Source organism: Paramisgurnus dabryanus, chromosome 4 (genome assembly GCF_030506205.2).
Source record: "Paramisgurnus dabryanus chromosome 4, PD_genome_1.1, whole genome shotgun sequence".
Classification (NCBI taxonomy): Eukaryota; Metazoa; Chordata; class Actinopteri; order Cypriniformes; family Cobitidae; genus Paramisgurnus; species Paramisgurnus dabryanus.
In genome coordinates, this window is record NC_133340.1 from 31,287,045 (window position 1) to 31,312,888 (window position 25,844).

General features: G+C 37.4%; 1 protein-coding gene across 5 annotated transcripts in view; it reads right to left on the reverse strand.

The window, feature by feature from the left end:
* The window catches only part of pard3ba (par-3 family cell polarity regulator beta a), a 168,281-nt gene extending 152,766 nt beyond the window's left edge, over window positions 1-15,515 (reverse strand). For all 5 annotated transcript variants that reach the window (XM_065254167.2, XM_065254164.2, XM_065254166.2 and 2 more), the window contains exons 1-2: window positions 15,099-15,515; window positions 3,123-3,224 (exon numbers count right to left, since the gene is read on the reverse strand). In XM_065254167.2, the coding sequence (XP_065110239.1) occupies window positions 3,123-3,224; window positions 15,099-15,215 (219 nt within the window). In that variant the 5' untranslated portion in view covers window positions 15,216-15,515. The remainder of the gene's footprint in view (window positions 1-3,122; window positions 3,225-15,098) is intronic.
* Between the last annotated feature and the right edge of the window lie 10,329 nt (window positions 15,516-25,844).

The following is a 25,844-nucleotide window of genomic DNA, read 5'->3' on the forward strand; positions in this document are numbered from 1 at the left end:
GTAATGTGGAGGACTTGAAATATAGTTCACAGGTGTGTTTTGGGCTTGACACCCTGCTTTCTTTTGTTCTCCATGGAAAAAGCTAATTATACCAGCTAAAATGACATGAGAGTGAGTAATAAATGACTAAATTTTAATTTAAGAGGGCAACCATTTCTTCAGACACCTAATCACAGAAAGAGACACCAAAGAGCACCATAATCAGCCCTGAAATGAGTACAAGTTCAAAGAACGTGCACCAAAGAAATGAAAAAAGGCTAAATAGACAAAACAAAGTGATTAAGTGTTTAATTGACTAAAAGAAACAGTGCGGCAAATCCTCACAGCCTGACCTTTCCGTCTCCCGGGGTCCACCGGGCCCCCGACTACAGCAACTCGGCGCATTACCGTCATTCATCATCCTACACTGAATATTCATGGGCAGGGCCCAGGGGTCAGGCCAAGCACCATCGTTTCCAGCTGGGGGTTAATGGGCATCAGAGTAAGGGAGGGGCTGAAATCTGATTCCATCGCCATGGCAACTTCACTCCTAATCAAACTCCGTAGGAGGTGAAGAACGGTCTAATGAAGATGCCGCGACTCCCTCGTGCTACTTCGTATTAAAGTTGATTAGCATGCGGTACTAACAGCGAAGTCACGTCTCAGTGGAGTGTTCCAAAGTAGGATAAAGATTATAATAATGGAGACTAAAGGCGCTGCATAATAGGCAATAAAGGGGACGGTGGATGTGAAAAATGGCTTTGCGAAAATAGGTTTTCAGTGTAAATACTAAGAAAAAGAAAGATGCATTTGGAATGGAACATCATGCAGGATAGCAGCGAGTTAAACCACAAAAAAGTTATATACCAAGTCAAGGTTTTGCTAAGTCAAAAGTAGACAGCATTTTAGGCCTCACAGGTATGGCATGAAATCTGTTGCAAAGTGCAGGCAAGAAAATTAGAGATAAAACAAAAAAAAGATTTATGTTAAAAGACAGAAAACAAAGAGGCCATGTACTGGATACCAGAATATCACAAAGACTTTGGGGTGGATTATCTGGGACCGGTAAGCAACAAACCACAGGAACTGCAAAGCAAAGCCCTAAAAAACAGTACCCATATGAACGCCTAACAGCAACCATTTATACAGCAACCCTCTGTAACTACCTAAAGCATCCAGGCACTTGGGCAGCAAACCTAGTAAGGTAACCATTGCTAACTGATAATGTTTGTCAGAAAATGCATGAAGAGAAAATTTATTTTATCTGATAAACGCAAAAGAAGATATTTTGATAGATGATGTAAGCAGACAGCTGATTGTAACCATTGATTTACATAGTAGGAAAACAAATATTATGGAAGTTTTGTGGTATATGATGAAGATATTTTGATAAATGATGGTAAGCACACAATTGACGATACCTATTGAATTCCACCATATTTGTTTTTCCTACCTATGAACATCAACATATAACACAGTTTATATATCAATTATTATTATTGTTTTTCATTTTAATATTTTTATTAATTATTTATTAATTGTAAATCTTATTAATTTCAGCATTTACTAATAAATTTTTATCAAAGTTGAAACTGTTAACGTTAGTCATATATAATATATTAAAAAGAATAAATACTTATATACAATATATTGATAGTTTTTGTTCATTGTGATTTGACATCATTACCACAGTAGCTGGACATGATTTTAATAATTTCATTCACTGCGACCCTGTCGCAGACCCCCTCACCCCCCCCCCCCCCCCATTTTCAAAAAAACGCATTGGATCTAGACAATCACAAGCAGTATCTATTTTGGAACCAAAACTGTGAATTTTGCGAAAGGTGACAAGTTCGCACCTCTGATTACTAAAGGTTTTGAACAACATGAGGATGAGAAAATTATGACAGAATTTTAATTTTTGGGTGAACTATCCCCTTAAGGTATGGAAATCAAGTGCATCTTCCCAACAGACATAAATAAATAAATGCATATACGGTTCACCTCTTATCTGGGAGGATGTTGCACTTGAAATATAAATGTATGACAAGTAAATGATTATATTCGCTCTCTAATCTGAATTTAAATATGCCCTTAATGTTTAGATGTGCATATTTGCATAGCAGCATCTACAGTCTCTGTCATTTATATCCGTATTACAGCAAAACACAATGACCATATGAATAAAATGAAAAACAAATTAGGGATAATTAGCTCACTTTTCATCTCTAACAGCTAAACAACAGGACTATCACCAACTTCACTTCGCAAATAGATTAACTAACTTACTTAATTCATGGCAAACTGAACCAATTTTCAGACCACAATAAAATTGAAAATGCAAATGAAAGAAACTTTGACTTAATCAAAAATCATTATAATCTGCACTATATAAATATTTTATAAGCAATTACTTCGCTTCTGCAAAGTATTGATCATTTGTTTCATTTATCTAGATAGACTTATAAATATGTAGGCTTATACCATTTAAATTTATAACAAATCGAATGCATTAAAAAGCATTACAATTAAATCAAAGTTTACCAAAAAAAAAATATATTCTCTCATAATTTAAATTGCTCAGGCTAACTTTAGATACTTAATCTAAAACAATCGAGTGAGGGCTATGGGTTAATTTATTTTCAAAATCAGAAAAAAGCACAACTGGTTTTAACTAAACACTGCCAAACTAGTTTCAAAACAACACACAAGCCTGCACTTAAAGTAGTAATGATGTCATCAGCATGTGCACCAATCAGCAAGGCAGGAAGGGCAGGCTAAACAAGTCCTGACAGGACGTCACGTCCCACGCAAAGCTAAACACGCTGTACATAACTGGCTTTGCAAGTTGCTGCCGTTTCTTAACCTACACTTTTTATTTGTTTATGAATTCACAGACAGGAAACACATTGCAGTTTAACAAACGTGGTACGATAAAAACATTACAGTACTTATCAACAGTTTTAAACCATAAAGTCCACCTCATATAGTCCATGTGCCTTAAAACATGAACTATATTTCAAAGTTTTTGGTAATGTAGCTATACGTAGTTTACTTCAGGCAAACTGTATTCATTTTAGTTAAGTATTATGTGGTGACTAAACTCAAAACAAGAGATTTTTACAAAACCACCGTGTTCTTACCTTGTCTTTGTCTTCGACCAGGTCTTCGACCATGTCATCTGGGTCCAGGATCCCCCCGTCGACATACTCCACATGGTGCGTCCGCACCAGGAACTCCCCATCCTGTTTGAAAACAATAGGTCCATTAGTTGAGCCCCTCTTAACAACAATACAATAGACTAATCATGTTTGGATAGATCAACAAGATGTGGAGTCGTGCTTGTAAAATTATATTTCTGTAATCTAAGTAAACATTAAAATATCAGAGATGGATAATTACATTATATTTGTCATTGTAAAGATTAGATGCGTACTTATTTGTGTGTTAGAAAGAAGATTAGGAAATTACTTTTAATGTAATTTTCAATGGATGAATGTAAGGAAACAACAATAAATGGTGCTATTTCCTTTAACTCATGAAAGCAAGTGGTAGATCAATTCGTACAGCACACTATCAGAAAAAAATTGTGGGTCGGCACCCTTTAAAAAAAAAAATTGCACTTAATTTAAAGGGGACATATCATGAAAATCTGACTTTTTCCATGTTTAAGTGCTATAATTGGGTCCCCAGTGCTCTTATTAACCTAGAAAACATGAAAAAGAACAAACCAGTAACTTAGTTTTGATAAACCATTCTCTGCAAGCATGTGAGGTCATTGAAATTTGGCTCCCCTTGTGATGTCAGAAGGGGATAATACAGCCCTCTAATCTGCACTATCCAACCACAGCACTGCCATTTAGTGCAGACAAAAAAAAAGTGTATAGATTCCAATATTCTCCGATCGGTTTCAGGCCTCATTCATGTGTGGAAATAAATCAGATACGAGTCGGATACATGCATTCTTTGTGTGCAATCAATGCAAGTGAAAAGATCGTATATTTCAGCGTCAAGATGTGTCGGATGTCATTGAAAAAGCGACATTGGCAAATAACGACACCTCCACTTAGCGGATTATTGTTGAAGTTTTAAGTCTGGTTACAGAAATCAAGCGGTATAAACTTGTATTTAAATATTGTATAATAATTAATTTTTACTCTCGGCCATTATGTCTACCTTCAGGGTTCCCACACCTTAGTTAACTTCAAATTCAAGGACATTTCAAGGACTTTTCAGGTCCAATGCCCTCAAATTCAAGGACTAAATGTGGGGACACATTTCAAGTTAGAGCAAGGTTACATCGTGTTACCTTTTAAGATACATTGTTACAGTTCCCTTTCGAGGGAACTCGCCCTGCGTCACTGCGGTGACACTTTGGGGACGCCTCCAGGGGTAAGTGCGTCTGAATGTCTATATCAAATTCAACCAATGGTGAGGCTTAACGACAAAGAGAGGGTGACGTGGGAGCCAGGAAGTATATCGCTATCTGAAATATTGCCAATGACGGCGTTACAGGGACGCGGGAAGTATGGCAAGGGAGACGCAGCGTCTCGTTCCCTTCTCAGGGAACAACAGTTACATACGTAACCCGAGACGTTTTCATGTGTCAAACACAACTATGCAAAAAAGCATTTTGGTATGAATCAACATTCGCATACAGAAGATATAAGCATTTAAAGCGAACAGTTTAGCACGTGTGGTTAAAAAGTCTAGAATTTGTATGATATTATCCTACACTACACAGAGAATAATATGGATTTTTTTCCAGAAAACTTCTTGCATAAAATCGATTCAAGCACTTAAAAAATGACCTGTATCTATGTATGTATATTTTCAAAAACTTCCCAGGGCCTTGAATTTTTTCCCCCAGATTCACAAACTTTCAAGGATTTCAAGGACCCGTGGGAACCCTGTACCTTGAATTGTTTGCCAAGTGTTTAGTGTAAATGCAGATACTGGAATATGAGTCACATTTAAAAGATAATGTACAAGTAAGCAGGTCGTCAACAGTCAACTAATTAGAATGGGGCTTCAAGATCTGCAGTGTAATCCTTAAGCCTAAAACTGTTTATTTGGCCTTTATCTTGATTTGCATTGGTCACCTTATACTAAAATGACACGTGCATAAATTTAACGCAGCTGATTTACGAGGTAACGGATTACATGACACCAATGAATTTCAACTATTCGTGATATAATTAAATGTGTAGTGTCTGGTAGCGGTCATGGACTATAGGTGAAGTTCTTGTGGGAACACACACTAACATGTGTACACACGGACATAGATAAGATAAGCCTGATGGATTGGTTTGTCATAGTTTAAATACCATCAGCAACTTACTAAACCAACCTGTTCAACAACTTTACTACTATAGCTGAGGGAAGAGACACTTCAAACTGTTTCTAAGAGGCTGTTTACACTTGGCATTAACATGCGTTTTCGTCGATCGGATGCCAGGTGTAAACGGTGTTCAAAACGTTTTGAACGCGTCCACTTTCGACCACATCCAGAGGTAGTCGAAACCACTTTCGATCGGATAGCTTTGGAGCTGCGGAACGCAATGTGATTGAATGTGTTCGAACAGCCACACGCGACCGCCTTCTCTCCGCCCATTTATCTAATCTGAGGTATTAAACACAAATTTTACGTCTTTTTTTGACTTCTGGCATGAACATATGGTGAACAGCGCTATTTTTAGCCTTTCATTGATAAAACTACTGCGGGTGTTCTCCGTAGTTTCGTTTTGAAAGCGTGAAAGTTGCGCGATCCTATTTCATCAATTGCGCTGAAAATTCAGAGAAAGCTCTAACATACACAAGTAAAAAACTCTGTGCAGCATGTTTACTTGCTAAACAAGCAGTGGACACCGACATAATATAAGTTTGCGTCCATATAAACTCATAATTACTCCCGCTCGCGTTTGAATGACAGCAGAGAGACTCGCCCAACATCTCACGGACCGTCCCCTCACAGTATTCAGGACAGAAGCGGTCGAAAGTGGACAAAAGAGACGGATTTAAATACCAGGTGTAAACGTAATGTGTCTCTCTCGTCCACTTGTGATCCGATCGACAAAAACGCATGTTAATGACAAGTGTAAACAGCCCCTAAGAGAACATGTTTGGTAACAAATGACAACTAGTAAGAGCGTCAGGTCAATGCAGCCAAAATACGTCAGCCTACATGTAATTTTAATGAAAACTTTAAAAAAAATTTTTTTTATTGTATTCATTTAATGTTTTAAGTTGATAAAATATGCTTTTTGATAACTGAAATTGTATTTTACCATTAAAACCAGAATCCAGAAAAATGAAAACGGAACACCACATATAAAACAAAATTTTGGGAAAAAATTAACGGCATTTATAGGGCTCTAGTATCGCCACATAAAATAAGCCAGATCCTCCAATGCACGGTCTCACAGACTGACATAAACCGATACGTTGGTAAAGGAGCTTTATAGACCCAAAAGATAGCAACAGTTTTTATCCACCCTGCTGATCTGAAAAGGTGTTCATGCTGTTAGCCAGAAATGACTGCTGGGATTGTTTCCAACCTCATGTAAATGTCTGAGCAACATTTACCCTGAATGAACAGAACACACCTGGAGCTTGTTACACATGCAGACTGGCCTATGACAGAAAGAAACTGTTCGCACATATGAACGAGCAGTGACAGACAGACGTAGCCACCGTCTGAAAGCTGAGTTTAAAGCTTCCCACTGTTTCACAGGATTTATTGAGCTAAAAGTGGAAATACTGATTTATTAAACAGTTTCAGTGGCATGAAACAATCTGTGTTGTGTGTATGAAGCTACTAGATTTACATTTATGCATTTGGCAGACACTTTTTTCCAAATGTATTTTTAGTCTATTCAGTTTGTGTGTTCCTGGAAATCGAACCCATGACCTCATGCAATCTTCTGCCAAATGAGCTACGGGAACAATACTAAGAACGAAAGGGTGTATGGGAGATTAAGTTGATATACAAAGCATGATAACCGATTAATAAAATGAAACTGCAAGTTCTGTGTTTGGACTCAAATGAATCAGTAATCAGTCTCATGTGTCTTTGAGAATCTAGAACAATTGTAACATAATGTGAGGACATTAATAGTAAGTTTCCTGAAAGAGTCAAACTAGCATCAACTTAAAGATAAAAGCAGCATGTGAACGTTTAATAAGAGCTTGCGATTGCTGTCACATACTATCAAGACTGTACATAATAAACTCAGCTATATATTTAGGCCTGTAATAATGAGTATTTGTTATTTTTGAAAGGATACAAAAATATTGTACATGTACGGTGACACATCAAGATGTAGCTCAATAGGCTTTATGCCCAGCTGCACTACTTCCTGAACTTCAGCCAGCTCCTTGTTTCCTGTCTGCCATTATTGGACAAACTGATTAATCCATTTGTTTGTGACTACTGAGGTCAGGCACACCTGGATTAATCAGTTTGTCCAATAATGGCAGACAGGAAAAGGCTGAAGTTCAGGAAGTAGTGCAGCTGGGCATAAAGCCTATTGGTTGAAAGAGCAAAGGTCATGGGTTTCAGTCATGTGACATCGCACATGAAGTTTGACTTGCAAGCAAACATTTATTCCACTTGGTATACCGATATGTTTATCGTAAAACGGCAATTATAAAAAAAACTAAAATTAATAAATAAAACTAACAAGAGATACATTTTTAGGGGTGCAACGATATATCGGCCGATGATGCTTGCTATGCTTCTCAATGAAATTACAGTGAAATGCCGCTACTCCCAAAAGCCAGAGGGCGCTCTATTGCAGAAACTCAATATATGCATTGTAGACGAAGAACCATACACACGCAGCTATGACACGCAGCCAGGAAATGGCTTAAGGTTATATTTATATTTCTGTTCTTCAAACCTTTTCAGGTATTTTCATGATAATAAAAAATATGTACAATGATTACGTTTGAAGAGTGTTGCTTTTTCAAATGCATCTTATAAACGACTCAAACTAACAGTGAGATCGATAAGGACTTACTGATCAAAAGCCGTAGTACATGAAATAGCTGTGAATAATATCGACTGTGCAATTCAGAATAGTTATCGGCCATGTATTATTAGTCTATATCGGCATTTATTGGTGCACCCCTATTCATTTTAGTCAATATCGGCAAGTCTTATCTAAAAACACATCACGTGAATGTACCTTTGGATAAAAAGCACTGGCCAAATAAATAAATGTAAATGTAAAGAAAGTCTACACACATTTTCACCAACACGTACGGCTGTCGCGGTAACCGCAATCCTGTAATACCGCACTTTTCGTATTAAATTCATGAAATATGCCCTTCTTGTTGTACACATCATACATGTATAATAGAGCCCAAATAAATTGTCACGAATTAAGAAAGTAATTTGTTTTTCGTAAATCTTTCAATTTACAATGTAATACTAGGCTATTCATATTTCGTTAAATCGTACAGTGAATGTGTGAAAAAAGTGAAATTGAGATAACAGAATGAAGGCGCCGCATGGCGTCACGTCTAAGACAACTCGGAGGTATCGTTCACCGGAAGTGCACATTAAATAGAACGAGCTTGGTCAGATAGTGTCTACTTCAAAATGCTAAATATATGTTGCAGCCAATGTTTACCGCTAACGATTTGGGACAAATATGATGTTATTTAATGTTAAACTATGTGAGAAGCTCTCTGTGGGGTGAGGATTTGAGCAGTGTCCAGAGTCACAACGCCATGTGCATACATTCATAGAAAATAATGTGTTCGGTTTTTAGATTCATGGCGAGATGTGGCATGTGGATAAGGGCCGGTGGTTTTATTTAGGGATGCACCGATAGGATTTTTTTGGGCCGATACCGATAGCGAATTAAACAGACAACTTCTGGCCGATACCGATGCCGATACCGATATTAAATACTTGTATACAATCCTATACAGTTGGTCTATTTGCTAGTTTATTTCTGCATCAAATTATTTTTACTGAACATGGATTTGATCTAATTAACATTCAACTGACCAACATAATAAGAGAGACACAAATTAAGCTAAAACAAATATAATAAGACAACATGACAACCTTCAAAGGTGGTTTTTGCTATTCAGCATTTATTTTATTAACAACATTAACTCGTTTTTTTACATATAATGGATTTCTTTATGCAGTTAATTAATAGGCCGATACCGATTGTTTTTCTCGTGCTATTGCCGATATGCCGATGGTTTCAAATTCATCAAAAATCGGCCAATAAATATCGGCGGCCGATACATCGGTGCATCACTAGTTTTATTGTTTATCGACTGAACACTTGACTTTTTTATCTGGGCATTTAGATATGCAAGTTTTTCATCAACATTATCTGCGTGAAACATTATAAACATGATGATCATCTGCTGATTCGATTATTCATAAATAAATAAATAACATTTAGCAGTAGTATAGCTTGTGTTAATCTTTTTCTCATAAGGGAAAAGACATGTAACATCCTGCGTTCTACCTCAGTGCACCTTGTTGTTATGGATTTAAATAATAATTTAATTTTTATAAATAAAGGCAATAAAACCGCATACCAGCGAGCCACGCAAAATCACCGCAAGGGAAATTTCTTCAACGCGACAGCCTTACCAACACGTTAATTGGTAATTGGTCGTGAAGTGATACTGCTGTGCAATTATTGCATTTCAGGTAAATTTAGCCTTTAACAACACTCAAGAGAAGAAAAACAAGAAAAAAATCATCTGTGCTCTATACATCAGCATATGCAGAACAGAAGCCCTTTAGGATTTAATGTTGCATCGCCAATATGACATCTAAAAGCCAGAGCAATTTGTTGTGGAGATGGCTGCTGACAGCGACAGCTTTGTGCTTTTGGAAGCGTGCCATACGTTTAGTGATCTCAGCAGTGTTCCCTGCCAAGTCAGCTCCCTGGCCTCCCTCAGAGGATAGCAGCAGCCCTTAGACAGCATTATAAAGCTGAGTTTTCCTCTGCTGTCAGTGAGGTAATCGTGAACAGTCAGTCAGATCCTGCTAGACACCTAAACATTTTTTAGTTAAAACAGACACTACTCGTTTGTTTATATAAATCTCTGTGTTTCAGTGGGTACTTCAGACCACTGGCAGAACCGGCTAGACAGCACTAAAAGGTCTTAAAAGGTCTAATAAGGCCTTTAAGATAACCTGTTGTATTTAAATACAGGGCTCACAAAATCGCTAGCCCGACGTCCCAGGGCTATTGTAAATTCCTGTCAGCCTACTCAAATGCATCTCCACCCTGCCCATCGGGCTATATTAGGAAGGAAAAATATATTTTCATGTTTTTGCATTCTCTCTAATTTGGATAGGTAATTATATTGTATGTAATGTACGGGTTTAAATGAGGGCTCGCGTTTACTTCCACTTTCCATTCACAACGTCAAGCAATCTGTAGGTTACTTAGCAACGCCAGACGCTCTGGAGAGCCCACGTGCTTTGAAAAGAAGGAAGAAAGCGGCATGAAGCTAAACGCTTCGTTCGTGCGTTGGCTTAACATTGGAATCACTCGCACTTGTCGCCTCTTCCGCAGCTGGTGTGAACGCAACTTAAGATATCAGTATTTTTCAATGCAAGAATGCATTCTTGAAAAACTACTCTAATTAATCATGACTTATTTAAATGTATTAAAAGTCTTAGTTTCTGTTGGGAAAAGCTCCTTTGGATGACATTTTATTTGGAATAAACCTGAGCAAAGAATCTATAAAGAATGGAAGTGCTTTCCAATTCAATGAGGAAATTATTTAGCAAAGCACTCTGGGAATGAATCTTCTCGGATTAATCCTCAAAACACTTAACTACTGTCAGAATTAGTGTGACACAGAACATTAAATGACTGCTGAGTGTTAAAATAAAGCAGGGTGAAGTTTAACACACCTCAGTCTGTAATTTCAGCCGTGTCATAGCGAAAACATTATTATAATGAAGGATTAGAAAACTACTCAGAATTACATTTCTGTCTTCATAACCACCCTCAATTCTCTGAACCCATAGGTTTTCTTCTATTCTGATTTTAAGGCATCTTGTTTTAACAAAACTCAATTGATTAATTCCAAGGTACAGATTTACTAAACGGGGCAGTTTGGCGTGAGGCAAAAACATTACAGACGTTAAAGAACACAGTCTTATTTCCATAACGAACAACGTAATCTAACAAGAGGCGCGCAAATTTTCATCTCACAGTTTTTAGGGTTATTTAGGCCCAAATGTATTTTTCATTCCACTGTGCTAAGTTTTCTTTTGCTGCGTCCGAAATCACCTACTTCCATACTATATAGTACGTGAAAAGCAGTAGGCGAGGCGAGTAAAATGTCCAAATACATAGTATTCGAAAAACAGTATGCGAAAAGAACCCGGATGACCTATTACTTCCGGTTAGATTTTGCAGTGTGCATACGATGGACACTTCACTATCCCATGATGCCTGGGAGAGGAGTTATCCAATGAAGAAGACAACGCGCTGTCATATTAGGCGGTATTCCCACTGGAATGACATGATGACGACGTATGTCAAGGGATGTAGCAACATGGCAGATGTAGTACGTCCGAATTTTACAACCAGGATTCATACTATACAGTACCTACTGTTTTAACGGTGAGTAAGTAGGTACTTCATTTCATTCAGTACCTACTGTACAGTAGTCGGTTTCGGACGCAGCCACTTTATATCTAATTTCGACACATGGCAGCTTGGCAATTTCAATTCCTGAACAGTGGACCAATCAGAAGACCCCGCACATGGGACAAGCCTTGCAGTTTTATTTGACTGCAATACGGCGAAAAGGAGCAAAAACATCTCTTTATATTGGTTTGAACCAGTATATCATCCAGCACCAGTGTAAGACATGCTATCAGTAAATTGACAAGCGCAAACCATATTAAATGGAGTTGCGTGATTCATTTAAATACTCTTCTGAAGAGTACTGAAAATCCTACAAATGCTTATGTAATAAGGTCAGTCGCAAAAATATGTCCTTGATGTCCACTAATTTTTTACTGCAAATCAATGTATGTTTAATGCCAAAAGATGGTTTGCGCTGGCACAAGCTGTTAGTAAATCTGGTCCAAAGTCTTCTAAAGTTGAACAAAAGATCTCTTTGTGCTCCACTGTAGCTTTCGAATCCCAACGGCACTTGAATACAGATAAACTAAGCTCATCACAACCGGTCAAAGCACGCAAAATCCAATGATTTTGGCAACACTGCCAACTGTTCTTTAGGCCTGAGATAAACTAAGAGAAAGTGTAAACCTCCACTTATCCATTACCATATCTGTAATCAGTAACTGAAGCAAATGTTGTACTCACAAAAGAGTGATTTCAAAACAACGGGTTTCAATCCCAGGTTACGTATGTATGCTTTATATAAAATCCAGTATATACTGCCCACAAAACACTGTCACTTCAAATAAAAATATATACCATATGCATAAATGTAAACATCAAAACGTGTTCTCTATCTAAAAATGGGAATAAAGGTCCTATTAAGCTGTGACCATACAATCCCACTACACACAAGATCTAAGCCAAAAGCACATCTGCACAGAGGCAGCACTATCATAAACGAAGGGCTCAATACATCAGCGATGCTCAAGACCTGAAAGGTGGGTTGACAGAACAGATAAAGCGCCATCATCCACCCCACATGCCTGGCACCGGCCCATCCCATCACACGAGCCAATCTCTGCAGATAACGTCCATCAGCGAAGCGCACTAAAACAACCCACACACGCTGTCATCACAGCCCAGAAGCTCAGGCCAAACTAATCAAACACAGCCTGCCACCTGCATTTAGAGATAGGGAGCAATTAATGACGTGACTGTATTCATCACATAAGTCTCGCTTTATTCCAGCTGGCATTTAGGGATGGCACAGGAGGATAGAAATAAAAGGTTAACGGTGACCAAGCATTGCTGCATTAAGTAGGAAAACTGGTTGTACACACGAAGGACTTAAATGACTTGTGTGTTTATAACAAATATCCCCTCATGGTTGATAAAATTATTAGGGGTGCAATGATATTTCGAGATACACACTATAATACCCGTTATGAATCACTAAGGTGATATTATGAACAGCTCATTCATGTACTACAGCTTTTTGATTATTAGAAAGTCCTTATCAATCTAAATTCACTGTGAGTTTGAGTAGTTTATAACATGCATTTGAAAAAGCAACACTTGTCAAATATAATCAATATAAATATTCTTTATTATCATGAAAATACCGGAAAATGTTTGAAGAACATCAATATAAATATGCTTATACATTTCCTGGAGCTGCCTGTGTAATGTTTGTTCTTTTGCAGTGCATATTGAGTTTCTGTACGAGCATTAAAAAATTACATTAAAAAAATGCATTAAAAAATTACATTTGCACAATTTTTTTGAAAGTTGAGACTGAATGGACCTGCAAATGTCAAATGGTGTAACCACAAATTGTGCCTAAGAATGAGAAATAACAAATATTTTATCCACCTTGATGGTGTGTAAGCATAATCATCAAACAAAATATTTATTTTAAAATATAATTTTATTAGTAATTTCTAAATGTAAATTTTAATGTGTTTATGTAATATTTGTCTGGACATATGCTGAAAAAAACAGCTCTGTTTTCTAAATAATCTTTGACAAATTATGTAAAAATGTATGTAAAAAAAAAACATTACACTAAACAAGATGATTATATTTTATTTCACATTTTTTTATGAATATATTTATATTTTAATTTAAAATAATACTAGTTACACCAATTGACACAGACCGGTTACACCACATTGACATTTCTGAAATTATCCCCCAAAAATTCTTTCAAAAAGAAATCAAACCAGAAATTTTAAACTTGGTCCTCCATAAAGAGAATGTATGCAAGTAATCTGCAAATTTATTTTGAAATTTTGACCCTTTTACATTTCATTGACCCATACGGCCAAAAATAATTGACCCAGTGGCATTTTACCATAATGAATTGAAAAACATAGCAAGTACAATCGCACAATGTATCGTTACACCCCTAAAATAATAGATTCATTTAAAAATGAACTATAACAGGGGTTCACAAACTTGTCTCTTTGGGACCACCATCTATGACAATCTGAGCCCCCAACACTCTAAATTGATTTTGCTGTTATGTTGACACGCACAATGAGATGTGGGTAGCAAAAATGAAAAAAATATTTTAGATAAATAATATTTCAAATACCTTATATTGGCATTGTAAGCATACAATTATTAAAATACTTAAAAAATATTTTTTATATAAAAACATTTTATGCATCTTTATTTGACCTCAAAGCGGATCCTGCATCCCGAATTAGGAACAACTGAAATAGATGATGGAAGCAACACGTTTTGTATGGGCAGAAAATATTTTAAAAAAAGTTTTACTTAGTTTAAACTTTACTTAGTTTAACCATGTAAAAAAAATCAGCATGGCACCCTTATCTGAAATGCCTAAATTTACTTGATTTCAAATACTTTAAACAGGTATGACTGTAATACATGATCATCACGTATGTGTAAATATTGCACAAGATATCCAAACACAATAAATACCCTAACAAAATACATTTTAGTCTGTTACACAGCTCTTATATATATCATATTTGCACTTTTGAGACACAGAAAACAACTTTTTACACAGTTTCAAATGACACAAATGTCTAGAGAGAGATAATGTATTATCTCAGATATTTGTGGAATGTCACTTTATAGATGTACAACTGACAGCTCGAGCCCCGAGGGCACACCCGTTTACTAATCTTAATATGGCGAAGGATTTCTTTTAATATTCATAAGCTTTTGCGATTGGTTGGATAGCACGCAACGTCAAAATAGTTTCATAAATATTCACGAGCCATTGAACCATTCCACCAAACGTCAAGCGATACGTACTTAATATTCATAAGCCAAGCCTTTGTTATAGTACGCCTTCGCCACAGGTGCGATTTCGTATAAATAATTCAAATGAAAAGTAACCTAACAACATTTGAAACAAATCATAAAGGATAATCCAACTTAACAGTTTATATTCTTCGTCATTAAACCGTATGTTCGCTAACAAACTGTATAAAACAAATGTAAACACGTTACCTGTTCAACTATCTTCTTATATCTTTGCGTGGCTTGATCGATCAGATCGCGGACAATCCAACCGTCCCTACACGGGACGACGACTCCCGTTGACCCAAACTTTACCGTCACTTTCATTTTTACTCCGTCATTCAAAAAGTTTGACGTCCTCTTGGTGTATTTCTATCGCAGTTTCTCCTGAAACCCTTCCGCTAAAATGACAACAGGTGTCATCGGTCAACTACCACAGGTGCGAGTATCCGTCCTCTCTGAGGTAAAACATTAAAAATAAAACCTTCAGAAAGTCAATGAACGACGTCTTCACTTTGTAATCATCCCCAACGCCGATATGAAAAGAAGTTACGAGTTGAAAGACATTAAAGAGCTTGTAATATGTTCGTAGTAGCAAGTGAGAGCGCGCGCCAGGTCCAGACTGAAACCGGAAGCGTCAGTAACTTTGACTGTCGTGATTGCGGCGCTTCAAAGGCTCGTGCGCAGTGCACACTCTGTAGTGAGCATCAGAGTGGAGGTAAGAACAGTGTACTTTTCAGTAACATAACATTAGTGCTAGCCAAGTGCACGTGAGTGAAAAGATGTGAACTCTATTCAGCTGATTTAGTTTGTATTTTAATAATACTGTTTACTTAAAAGAATATAATTTAATAGCAGATTATCATTATGAAAGCTTTTTGGGTATGTATTGTCTCAAATAGTGAGTTGAATGAACAACCTTTGGGAGTTTTAATGGCTACCTTCAGTTTTCACTGTTTAATTAAGCAGGAAACTCCACAAAACTGTGCTGCTAAGTATATTGACATATCTCATCTTTCTCCTGACTTCAGTTTAAACTATTAGATCAACCAGGCTGTGCTGTGAAGCAAAATTTTTCAATTATGATGGACTGTTCTCATAGGGCCACATTGTGTGTCCCTTCTGGCAAGTGCTCTATTGACCCAATTACACTATCACCCTCTCCACCCTCTTTTACGCCCGTTCAGCCCATATGCCTTATTATAATGATGTGACAGCTTTATTCATACCACACTTGAATGGATTCTAAACAGCATTTGTGTCCTGTAATTAGTTTAGATGAAATATGCACCAATATTCTTCATCATTCCCCAGACTATTTGCCCGGAGGGCCCGCAAAGACGAAGTAACTGAAACATCTGAATAGTAAACATTTCTCTATAGCATTAAAATGCAATAGCCTAGATGTACAAGCAGGAAGACAACAATACGCTGAACAATAAGTTGGCACTGCCCATTAGTGCTGGGTCACCTCATCATTAAAACAGAAAACACCAACTGTGCCATCTGGAGGGGTACCTGTGCCAGGCAAAATCTTGGCTTGTCTCTTTCTGATGGACTATTTTTCATATATATTCAACAGTATGTTTAATAGCAGCATTAACATAACCATTTGGAGAAAGTTATGGTTGACAATTATGTCCTTTCTCCATAAAACGTAATGAGGAAATCAAAATGTTTTGGAATATGACAGGGAACAGTCTCACGGCGGATGAGCCCTGGTTAACGAGGCGCGTATTTAAACAAGTATGACCGATGTGTGGAACATAAAACGCTACTCAGACAGCCCAGAGAAGCTAATGGCGCAGGCATAACTGTCCATAACCAAAATAAAACTGTAAAACATCAGTCATTAAATCTTTAGCACTGTTTTGAAAATGAGACCGTTGGAAAGATCTTTAAGATCAAATGGAAACTATTTTGTAATGCTCTATGCCTTAATATAAATTTACTTTAAGTACTTACATACATTTTTCATTGCTAATTAACTTTGCATGTGTACAGTAATTTCTCGCTAACTTTCTTATGGGGTGTACACACCAAACGCGAATTCAACGATTAGCGCGAGTAGATTACATACAAAGTCAATGCAAAGGCGCGAATAGATATGAACTGGTATGGGGCGATGCGAATGAAGCGAAAAATGGTGGGGCGATGCGAATGAAGCGAAAAATGGCGGGGCAATGCGAATGATGCACATTGGGCAATGCGATTGTCGCAAAAACACGCTCTATTCACCTCAAACGCGTCTTCGCGAAAGTTGAAAATATTCAACTTAGGCAAAAAATTTGCATGACACAAAGTGAAATTTTGAGAGTAATCTATAGCGAAGAACACGATGCTTCGCATTTGGTGTGTACGCAGCATTATGGGGCATATACACCAAGCGAAAATTCAATGATCTGCGTGAGTAGATTACATACGAAGTCAATGCAAAGACACAAATAGACACAAACTTTCGCGGTGCAATGCGAATGAAGTGAATTTGGGCAGCGTGATTGCCGCGAAAATATGAGCTATTCACCCTAAATGCGTCTTCATGCAAGTTAAAAATATTCATCATAAGCGAAAAAATTAGCATGACATGGGTTATCTAGAGCCAGGAAACAAATGCTATTCGCCTCAAACGCATCTTCGCGAAAGTTGAAGATATTTAACTTGAGCGAAAAGTTTGCATGACACAAATCTCGCCAGTAATCTATAGGGAAGAACACGATGCTTCACGTTTGGTGTGTATGCAGCATTATCGGGCGTACACACCAAATGCGAATGTAACGATTTGCGCGAGTAGCTTACATACAAAGGCAATGCAAATAGACACAAACTTGAGCGTTGCAATGCGAATGACATGAATTAGGGCAGCGTGAATGCAGAGAGCTATTCGCCCCAAACGTGTCTTCGCGCAAGTTAAAAATATTCAACTCAAGCGAAAAATTTGCATGACATAGGTTATCTAGAGCGAGGAACGCAATGTTTGCGTTGTGTGTGTATGCAGCATAAGACCTTCAAATAAGTGTAGCTCAACAAAAGCATTTACTGTATGCTATGCAATTTAATAAGCTAAGTAAGAGGTCAAGTATAGCACATTATAGTAAATTATATCTGAAATACCATATTTCATCAGTGTCTATTACTATTATAGCAGGATTTGCCATAAATGCCAAGTTAATTTCTTACTTTTAAGACTTAGGGTACTTTAGATTTGTGCTACTATATGTGAACATTAATATGCTCAGTTGAGATGACTATTTTCAGCAAAAAGTAATTTAATGTGTTTGATTTTAATGAGAGTGGGCGAGTTGAGGTGACAGAACAAGAAAGCAACGGAGTATTAGAGTTCAAATTTAAGGCTTTTTCTAGACCCAAAAAATCTTAAAAATGAACTTGAATTACCCATTAAGGCAACTGTTTTTACTTATTTATTTATTATTCAATCCAGTCTATCACAAACTTGCAATGTGTGAAAATATAATTAAGGGTAGATGTGATCTTTCTTGGTTATGTTAACCTGCGAGGTTGAATTTCAACAGTTTGGTTATTAGCACATGAGGACAAATGCACTATGAGGATTATTAAAAAGACCAGTAACAACATTTTGCTGACGTGTGTGAGTGTTGTACGTATAACAAAGCCATTGCAAGGTTCTTGACCTACATCAGACCACAGTAAGAACCGCTATATAATCAAGTAACATTCAAATAAGAAGTGAATCTTATCAGGGATCTGTCAATGTTTCTCTTGTAGGTTTGGGTACCAAACTCTGTACTTTTGAGAGCACAGACCCAGTGACGTGATGTCACCCCTGCAACTTGTTCAGACACAAACATTGTCACATGCTTTAATGCCTTGGCAGTTTAAATATTTCAGCACAAGAAAATGCTTAACAGATACAGTGTACAGTGGTCGTGAACGGCACAAAAATAGACAAAAATGCATCCAAAAGCTGCAAGTTTTACTGTTGGAGTCATGCATGGCTAGGAAACCCAGGGTCGAAGTACAAGCTTACCGTAAAGATACTTTGGTTTTATGAGCGATTAAAAATGTGAAAACCACTGCTAGTTTTTTTTTAAAGGCTTCATTACAGACAAGCATGAAAGTTGGAAAGCAAGATAGTTGAAAAGGTTAAGCAGGCATTGCGTTCCATAGTGTCAACATCAATTAAACTCTATGATGGTGATGTCATCATAATGTGGGAATGCTTTTCTGGCTCAAAACCTGGACATGTTAGGCTTGACATCTTCCAGACTGTCCTAATGAGAACTTCCTGTTGCACATCTGAAACAGAGGCATAGTTTGTTTAGCACGTCAGTGATTTAAAACTCAGAAAGAAAATCAACAGTAAAATGTAAAAATCCAGTCCAAGCCCAAGAGAGATTTTGTGACACAACTCATTACAAGTAGTAGTTAATTTTTTAAAAACCTGCCACTGTTCCTGAATTACAGCCGTTGTGTTCGGGTTAAAATTCCCCAACAGTGATATAGTAGACCGATATATCTAATTTCAAAAAGCATTTGAATATCATCATAGCTGTTAAAAGTAGCATGACCAGTTATAAAGCGTGAGAAAAGTACGTTTCACACAGCGGACACAGGTGTTACAAAAATGTATTGAATAATAAGGTACAAAAAGCGCTATTTTGTTCAGTCGGGCTGCCTTTGTTTTATTCGATTTTTCCTGAAGAGCTTAAAAAAAAACGTAATAACTATAAAAGCTAATATTTTCTCATGCCACCATTGCAGGAGAGTAATATTGTTTTACCACTTTCTTTTCGTGTGGTGTTAAAGTCTTCATCTCACGCTTATAACCTTGGTTTATAGTGAATTAATTGGTTAGGTTTGATTAAATGGCTTTTTTTCAATTACACTGCCACGTTTGAAAGTACAGTATATATATACAAAATAAAAAAACTAGATGGGCAGCAGAATGAATCGTTTCATACTAACGTTTGTTTTCGTTAGTATATTTAATTTTTCAGCATGCTGTTCACTCCTAGCAAAACCAGTTTTGTTGTGCAATGCAAATACACAATAAATGTGTTTTAAACTCAATGTTTATTCACTAGATGTGCACTTTTCAGTATAAAGTAAAAAACAGCATGATTTGAAATAGACCGTGTCTGGTTTTCACTACAAGGTATAGCTGAACAAAGAAAACATTTTATAGCTTTGCAGGGATATCTATCAAAGCTACCCATGCGCTTTTAGGTCGCCACAGTTTTTTCAGTAGTTCTTCCTGTTTTGTGTGGAACAATTTATGTTCTGTTAGCCCACTGAGGCAAAGGGAACAGAAAATAATACACACTGTGTATCTGTTTAAAGGTAAAACAACTTCTCGTTTTCTGTTATGACAAGGAGATTTAGCGGACCTGACTTCCCTCATGATAGCACCGTTCTTTATCTACAGGAGCCAAATGAAATGATAGTGAGTGTTTAGACTTTTGAGAAATGAAAAGAAAGTACTGTTTTATACTTGCCAGGTCAGACATCAGATAACTTTTGGAGAACAAGATGTACTGTTGCTTATCAAGTACTTTCTTAATGCATCGTTATGTTTAGCACATTTATTCTGTTAGCATGCATGCGAATTACTTGACTTTTATAGCCATATACATATATGTTCCTAGGGGTTCACATACTTTTTCCTGGCACTGTATATCAAAAATTTATTTATATTTAGTAATTAGGGCTGTCAATCAATTAAAATATTAAATATAAAAAAAAAAATTATATGTACTAAATTTAATGTAACTCAATTTTCAAGTTTTTAATACTCTAATCAACATGGGTGTTGACAAAGATGCTTTATGCAAACGTATGTTTATTATTAGTGAAACCATACTCGACAGAGCATAAAAAACATAGATATGTTTCAAAGACAGTAGAGATGTTTTAAAAGAACTTGTTTGTGTTTATTAAACGCAGTCGCTCTTAATTCTCTTTTAACATCAATCAGTTAAAATTAATTATTAATGCATAGTTATTTGTTATTAACATGTTAATTTGACAACCCTATTAGTAATATGTCATTAGTAATATGTATTGGTATGGACTTAATTTGGACAACTTCAAAGGTGATATTCTTAATATTTAGATTTTTGCAGATTCCAGTTATTTAAGTAGTTGTATCTCTGCCAAACATCAATGGAAAGCTTATTTATTCAGCTTTTAGGTTATGTAAAAATCTCAGTTTCAAAAAATTTACCCTGCTGACTGATGTCGTGGTCCAGGGTCACATTTGTCTCAGGACAAGTGAATTTGTGTTTAATTGTGAAAGTATATTTTCTTTGTGGATTGTGTCTCATTGTGTCTTATTCAGTATTTCCCATCAACTTCTCTCTCACATCTGCCCAGTCTTTATTTATTCCATCACATGCCCCTAATAGACGCCAAGCATTTCCTGAGCAGTAAACAAATTGTTTAAAAGCGAGGCAAGGTTGGGATGTGTCGGCTAGTATAAACAGACTGTTTTATTAGCTAATCTGGGCTTCAGTTGGTACCAAGCAATGTTTTAACCACCCCTCACCTCATGAACAAACAGCAGGCAACCTTTCTGGATCTGTTTGCTTCAACTCTACCATGGCTGGGAGGAGAACGGGTTAGTTTAGGTAAACTAGGGTGACCAGCATATGGATAGAACATTGCATTAGTCCATCAGGTGGATCTCTATCGAACTTTAGTTAAATGGGACTGCCAATAGAAGAGAAGGCTCAGTGGTTATTCCTAGCAGTGATTTATTGAATTGGAATACATATGATTTATGGAAGATAGGGTCGGCGTCTGTGACCTCTGACCTTTCATGCTTCAACAGGAGCCTTGTATAGGTCAACACGTGTATGTAGAGCCATATTCACAGTGGATTTACTGTGTGCGTGAGCCAAAACTGGCCAAATTAAAAACCCTTCAAGACGTCCAAGTTGTTTTTAAAAGCCCTATTGTGTGCTCCCAGGGGAACCATGTGCACAGCAATGACAGTGCTCGATTCCTTTAATCACTAACGCATGGACAAAGCACCCTTTAAGCTATGAAAACAGCCCTCGACCACATCTACAAACAGCTAACACAAAGGTCATCTCTGTTCTTGTCTGATTAAAGTTAAGTAGGCGTTGAGGTACATTCTGGGTTAAAGGTTATGTGTAGGACGGCCTTCTTGACCCAAGACTGTACGAATAGTTATACTATCAACTTAATTTTTTATCAAGCAAGCACATCATGCTTGAACTTCTCTGTTTCTTCATTTGCTGAGAAGAAGCAAAAGTCGTTCATCAATACATAAATCTTGCCTTAAAATGACTTGTTTTTTTAAAATAGCATCTTTTTTTTATCTACGTACGTTCTTCCACATGTCTAGTTATTGTTAAGTCTAGCTGCTAGATTTAGCACTGACCCAAAATCTATACCCATCGCTCCGACAGAACAAGCATTAGTGCAGACTTACACCTGCAGCTAATGGATCGAATTAGCGGATTGTCACAAATCTTTTCCCACCTCCCCGGCATCTCGCTCGCACTGCAATTTCTGCTTCATTTGGGGAGCGGCTTAATTAAAGTTCATTATGGCATGCTAACTCTTAACAAAGCAGGAACAAATCCTGTGATGAAAAACTATGGCAATTCCGAAGCGAGCACAATGTTCCTAATTTCCCGGATAATTACGCCAAATGTCTAACAGCCATTCGGGCAATTACAAGGTACATTTCTAACAAAAGCAAACAGGGTGGAGGTAATACAAGTAATAACAGGAACTGGCTCTGTGAGGCCGTGATGAACTTAAGATGGAGGAGTGACAGAGTCGTGGAGCTGAGGGAACAGCTGGCATAAAAACTCAACAGTTTAATACGACTGAATGGAAATGTTCATTTATATTAATGAGAAAACACTGTTTAAGTACGCGACGCACGCTTAGCAATGATGCTACGCTAATAAATTTTTTAGGTTTTTGGGGCCAGCTGGATGCTTTGCGCTGTCAAAGCTGCCTAATTTATTCATTTACCACACCTCACAGAATTATACAAATGCTTTCTTTCCTCCTTTTAATGAACCAAGGGTTAATTTAGTTTAGTTAGACTGGAAACTCAACAAGAGTCTCTTTAGATTAATTATGGAGACTTAAAGGGATAGTTCACCCAAAAATTTAAATTCTGTCATAATTTTCTCATCCTCATGTTGGTCTAAACCTGTATGAATTTCTTTTTTCTGATAAACACAAAAGAAGATATTTTGATAAATGATGGTAAGCTTCAGTGTTGGAGGTTACGCAAGTAACGTGCATTACGTAATAATATTACTTTTCTGAAGTAATCTCACAACGTATAGCTTTTCAAAACGATGTGTTTCATGACGAGAGTAAAATCTGGAGCTACGAAAATGAACAGTATGTGGAAAATAATGTGTTTTATGATCCATAAACCACTCAGACACATTGGGCCCTATTTTAACGATCTGAAACGCAAGTGCGAAGCGCAAAGCGCAAGTGACTTTGTGGGCGGATCTTGGGCGCTGTTGCTATTTTCCCGGCGGGAGAAATAACTCTTGCGCCAGGCGCAAATCAATAAGGGGTTGGTCTGAAGTAGGTTCATTATTCATAGGTGTGGTTTGGGCATAACGTTAAATAAACCAATCAGAACGTCATCCAACATTCCCTTTAAACACAAGTGCGCAAGTTCCATGGCGGGTTGCTATTATTATTACGGATTTACCAGGCGCACGCCAGGAGCGGTTTACAGCCGAGGAGACCGACGTTCTTGTAAGAGCAGTCAAAGACAGAAAAGTTGTTTTGTATGGGGATGGGAGAAATCCGCCCAAATCAGCGTCGGTTAAACAGGCGTGGGAGGAAATAGCCACAATTGTCTCATCAGCTGGCATCCCCATCGTTGCGCCAAGTGCTACAATAATGTCTGGAGACGGGGGAATCCCAAGCTTGCCAGCATAAATCGGGCACGCCGTGTAACGGGAGGTGGATCTGCCTCAGGACCTGACGCCAGCAGAGGACATCGCTGCGTCCACCCTCACCACTGAAATGGTTAGGGGGCTTTGAAATCGGACCCAAGAAACGCAAGCAAGGTCCAACCCCAAAGTACACTTACAAATCAAGTTCATAGACATTTAGGTTTCTTATGAAAATATTTTAATCGTTATTTGCATGAGAATTTTTTTACGCAGCCACACAATAAATAAAAACTATCACCACAATGCTCACCACTATGATTTCCCTTATCTCATGTGTTAATATTTTTTATTGTAACAATTTATGATTAGCAAAAATAACTGTTGCATCTGGGTAGATTAGATAAGCAAAGTGTGTGCGCTTTGTGCACGCTATACATTATGGTCAAGCATGCGCCCTTAAAATAGCATAATGAACCACGCGCAACGCGCCACTGACTTTAGACTATTTTTTTCTGGTCAGTGGTGCAATTGTTTTTTGAAACTGCAAAATAGCATCAGGGATGGTTTGCACTGTAACACGCCTCCTTTTTAACCGCCCAGGGAGCGCAAGTTCATTCCCTAGTTTGCCAACGTGCGTCTGTGGAGGGAAAAACCCGCTGTGCGCCGGTGCAAAATACAAATGATACATGCGTCACTGACAAAGTCAATTGCGCTGGGTGCAAGATAGGGCCCATTGTATGTTACCAAATACACAAAATAACATTGTTTTTAGCAATTAAATATGTGCCCTTTAAAGACATTTGGAAAAACACATTTTTTTTTGTTCGTCTTGACATCTTTCCAAATTGATCTGAGGAATAATCTGATTGGTAAAAAAGTATTTGATCTAAAGTCACATAATAGGCGTCATGGGGTGACATTATTTATTTCTGCATAAGTTTCTTTTTATTATTATATTTTACTGTATTCTGCCCTCTGTATTGTTTCCCGCTATTGTTAGACACCAGTACAGCATATCCTATGATCATATCCGGTGTGATGTCTTTCAATATCAGAAAAGTCATTTTTCTGGCCTTGCTTTATATTTCTCAATGTCTTGGGGCCGTCCATCTGAACCATGCTGCACTTTTCCTGCGAGGAGCCTCGAGGCTCTGTAAGGGTCATCAGTCATTTGTTCTCTGAGCCCAGAGTCAAGGGAGACAAAATATGAGACTGAAAGATTGCAGACCAACTCACAGTGATAAGGTTTCTATTCAATTCAAAGGAAACACTATACTGTAGGGTTGCTGTGCAGTTACTAAGGTGTTTCAAGGGGTTGTTAACACATAACTAAACCTGCATAAAATAACAGACTGTTGGCTAAACAACTAAAGGTTTTTCGTAAACTTTTCTGGAAACCCTGTGAGAATGTCAAAGTCGTCTTTGATTGGTTGAAATAAGCCGGATTTCCAGGAGATGCGGGTTGATCCAAAATGAGCAGGTGCCTGTGGGTCATTTGAAATAATGATGCCAATTAATTATTTTAAACAATTACTACTTTAAAATTTTTTTATAATATTTGATATTTTTGTGGTCCGAGTTGTGGATGGATTAGTTGAAAATGTTGTCGGGTGCATGTTGTTTATACATTAACCCGCCCAATCACTGGTAACTGTGTGTTTTGAAATTGAGGGGTGAGATGTTGGTTGCAATTCGCAATATCACCACTAGATAATCGGGCTGAATTTTGGCCAATTTTCCCTCATACAACAATCCTAGTGAAAGTCCCAATCATCTTAATGGTTGAACCGATTATCTTATAAGATTTTCCTATGATCCTCGGTGTGTTAAGAATAAGTTAATCTGCTTAGAAGCACGTTAGAGGCATTCCAACCGCAATTTGGAAATATGCAACATGTTGAATATTTACGATTAGAATTCCTGTTGTGTGGGAGCAAAATCCAAGTACCCTGTAGTGAATGATATGTTCATATGATTTGAAAACAGTTGCCTTAACAACCACCAGTAACTAATATTATCATTGTTTGTTATATAACTTTTGGGTTGCAGATGTCACAACATGAACGTTTAT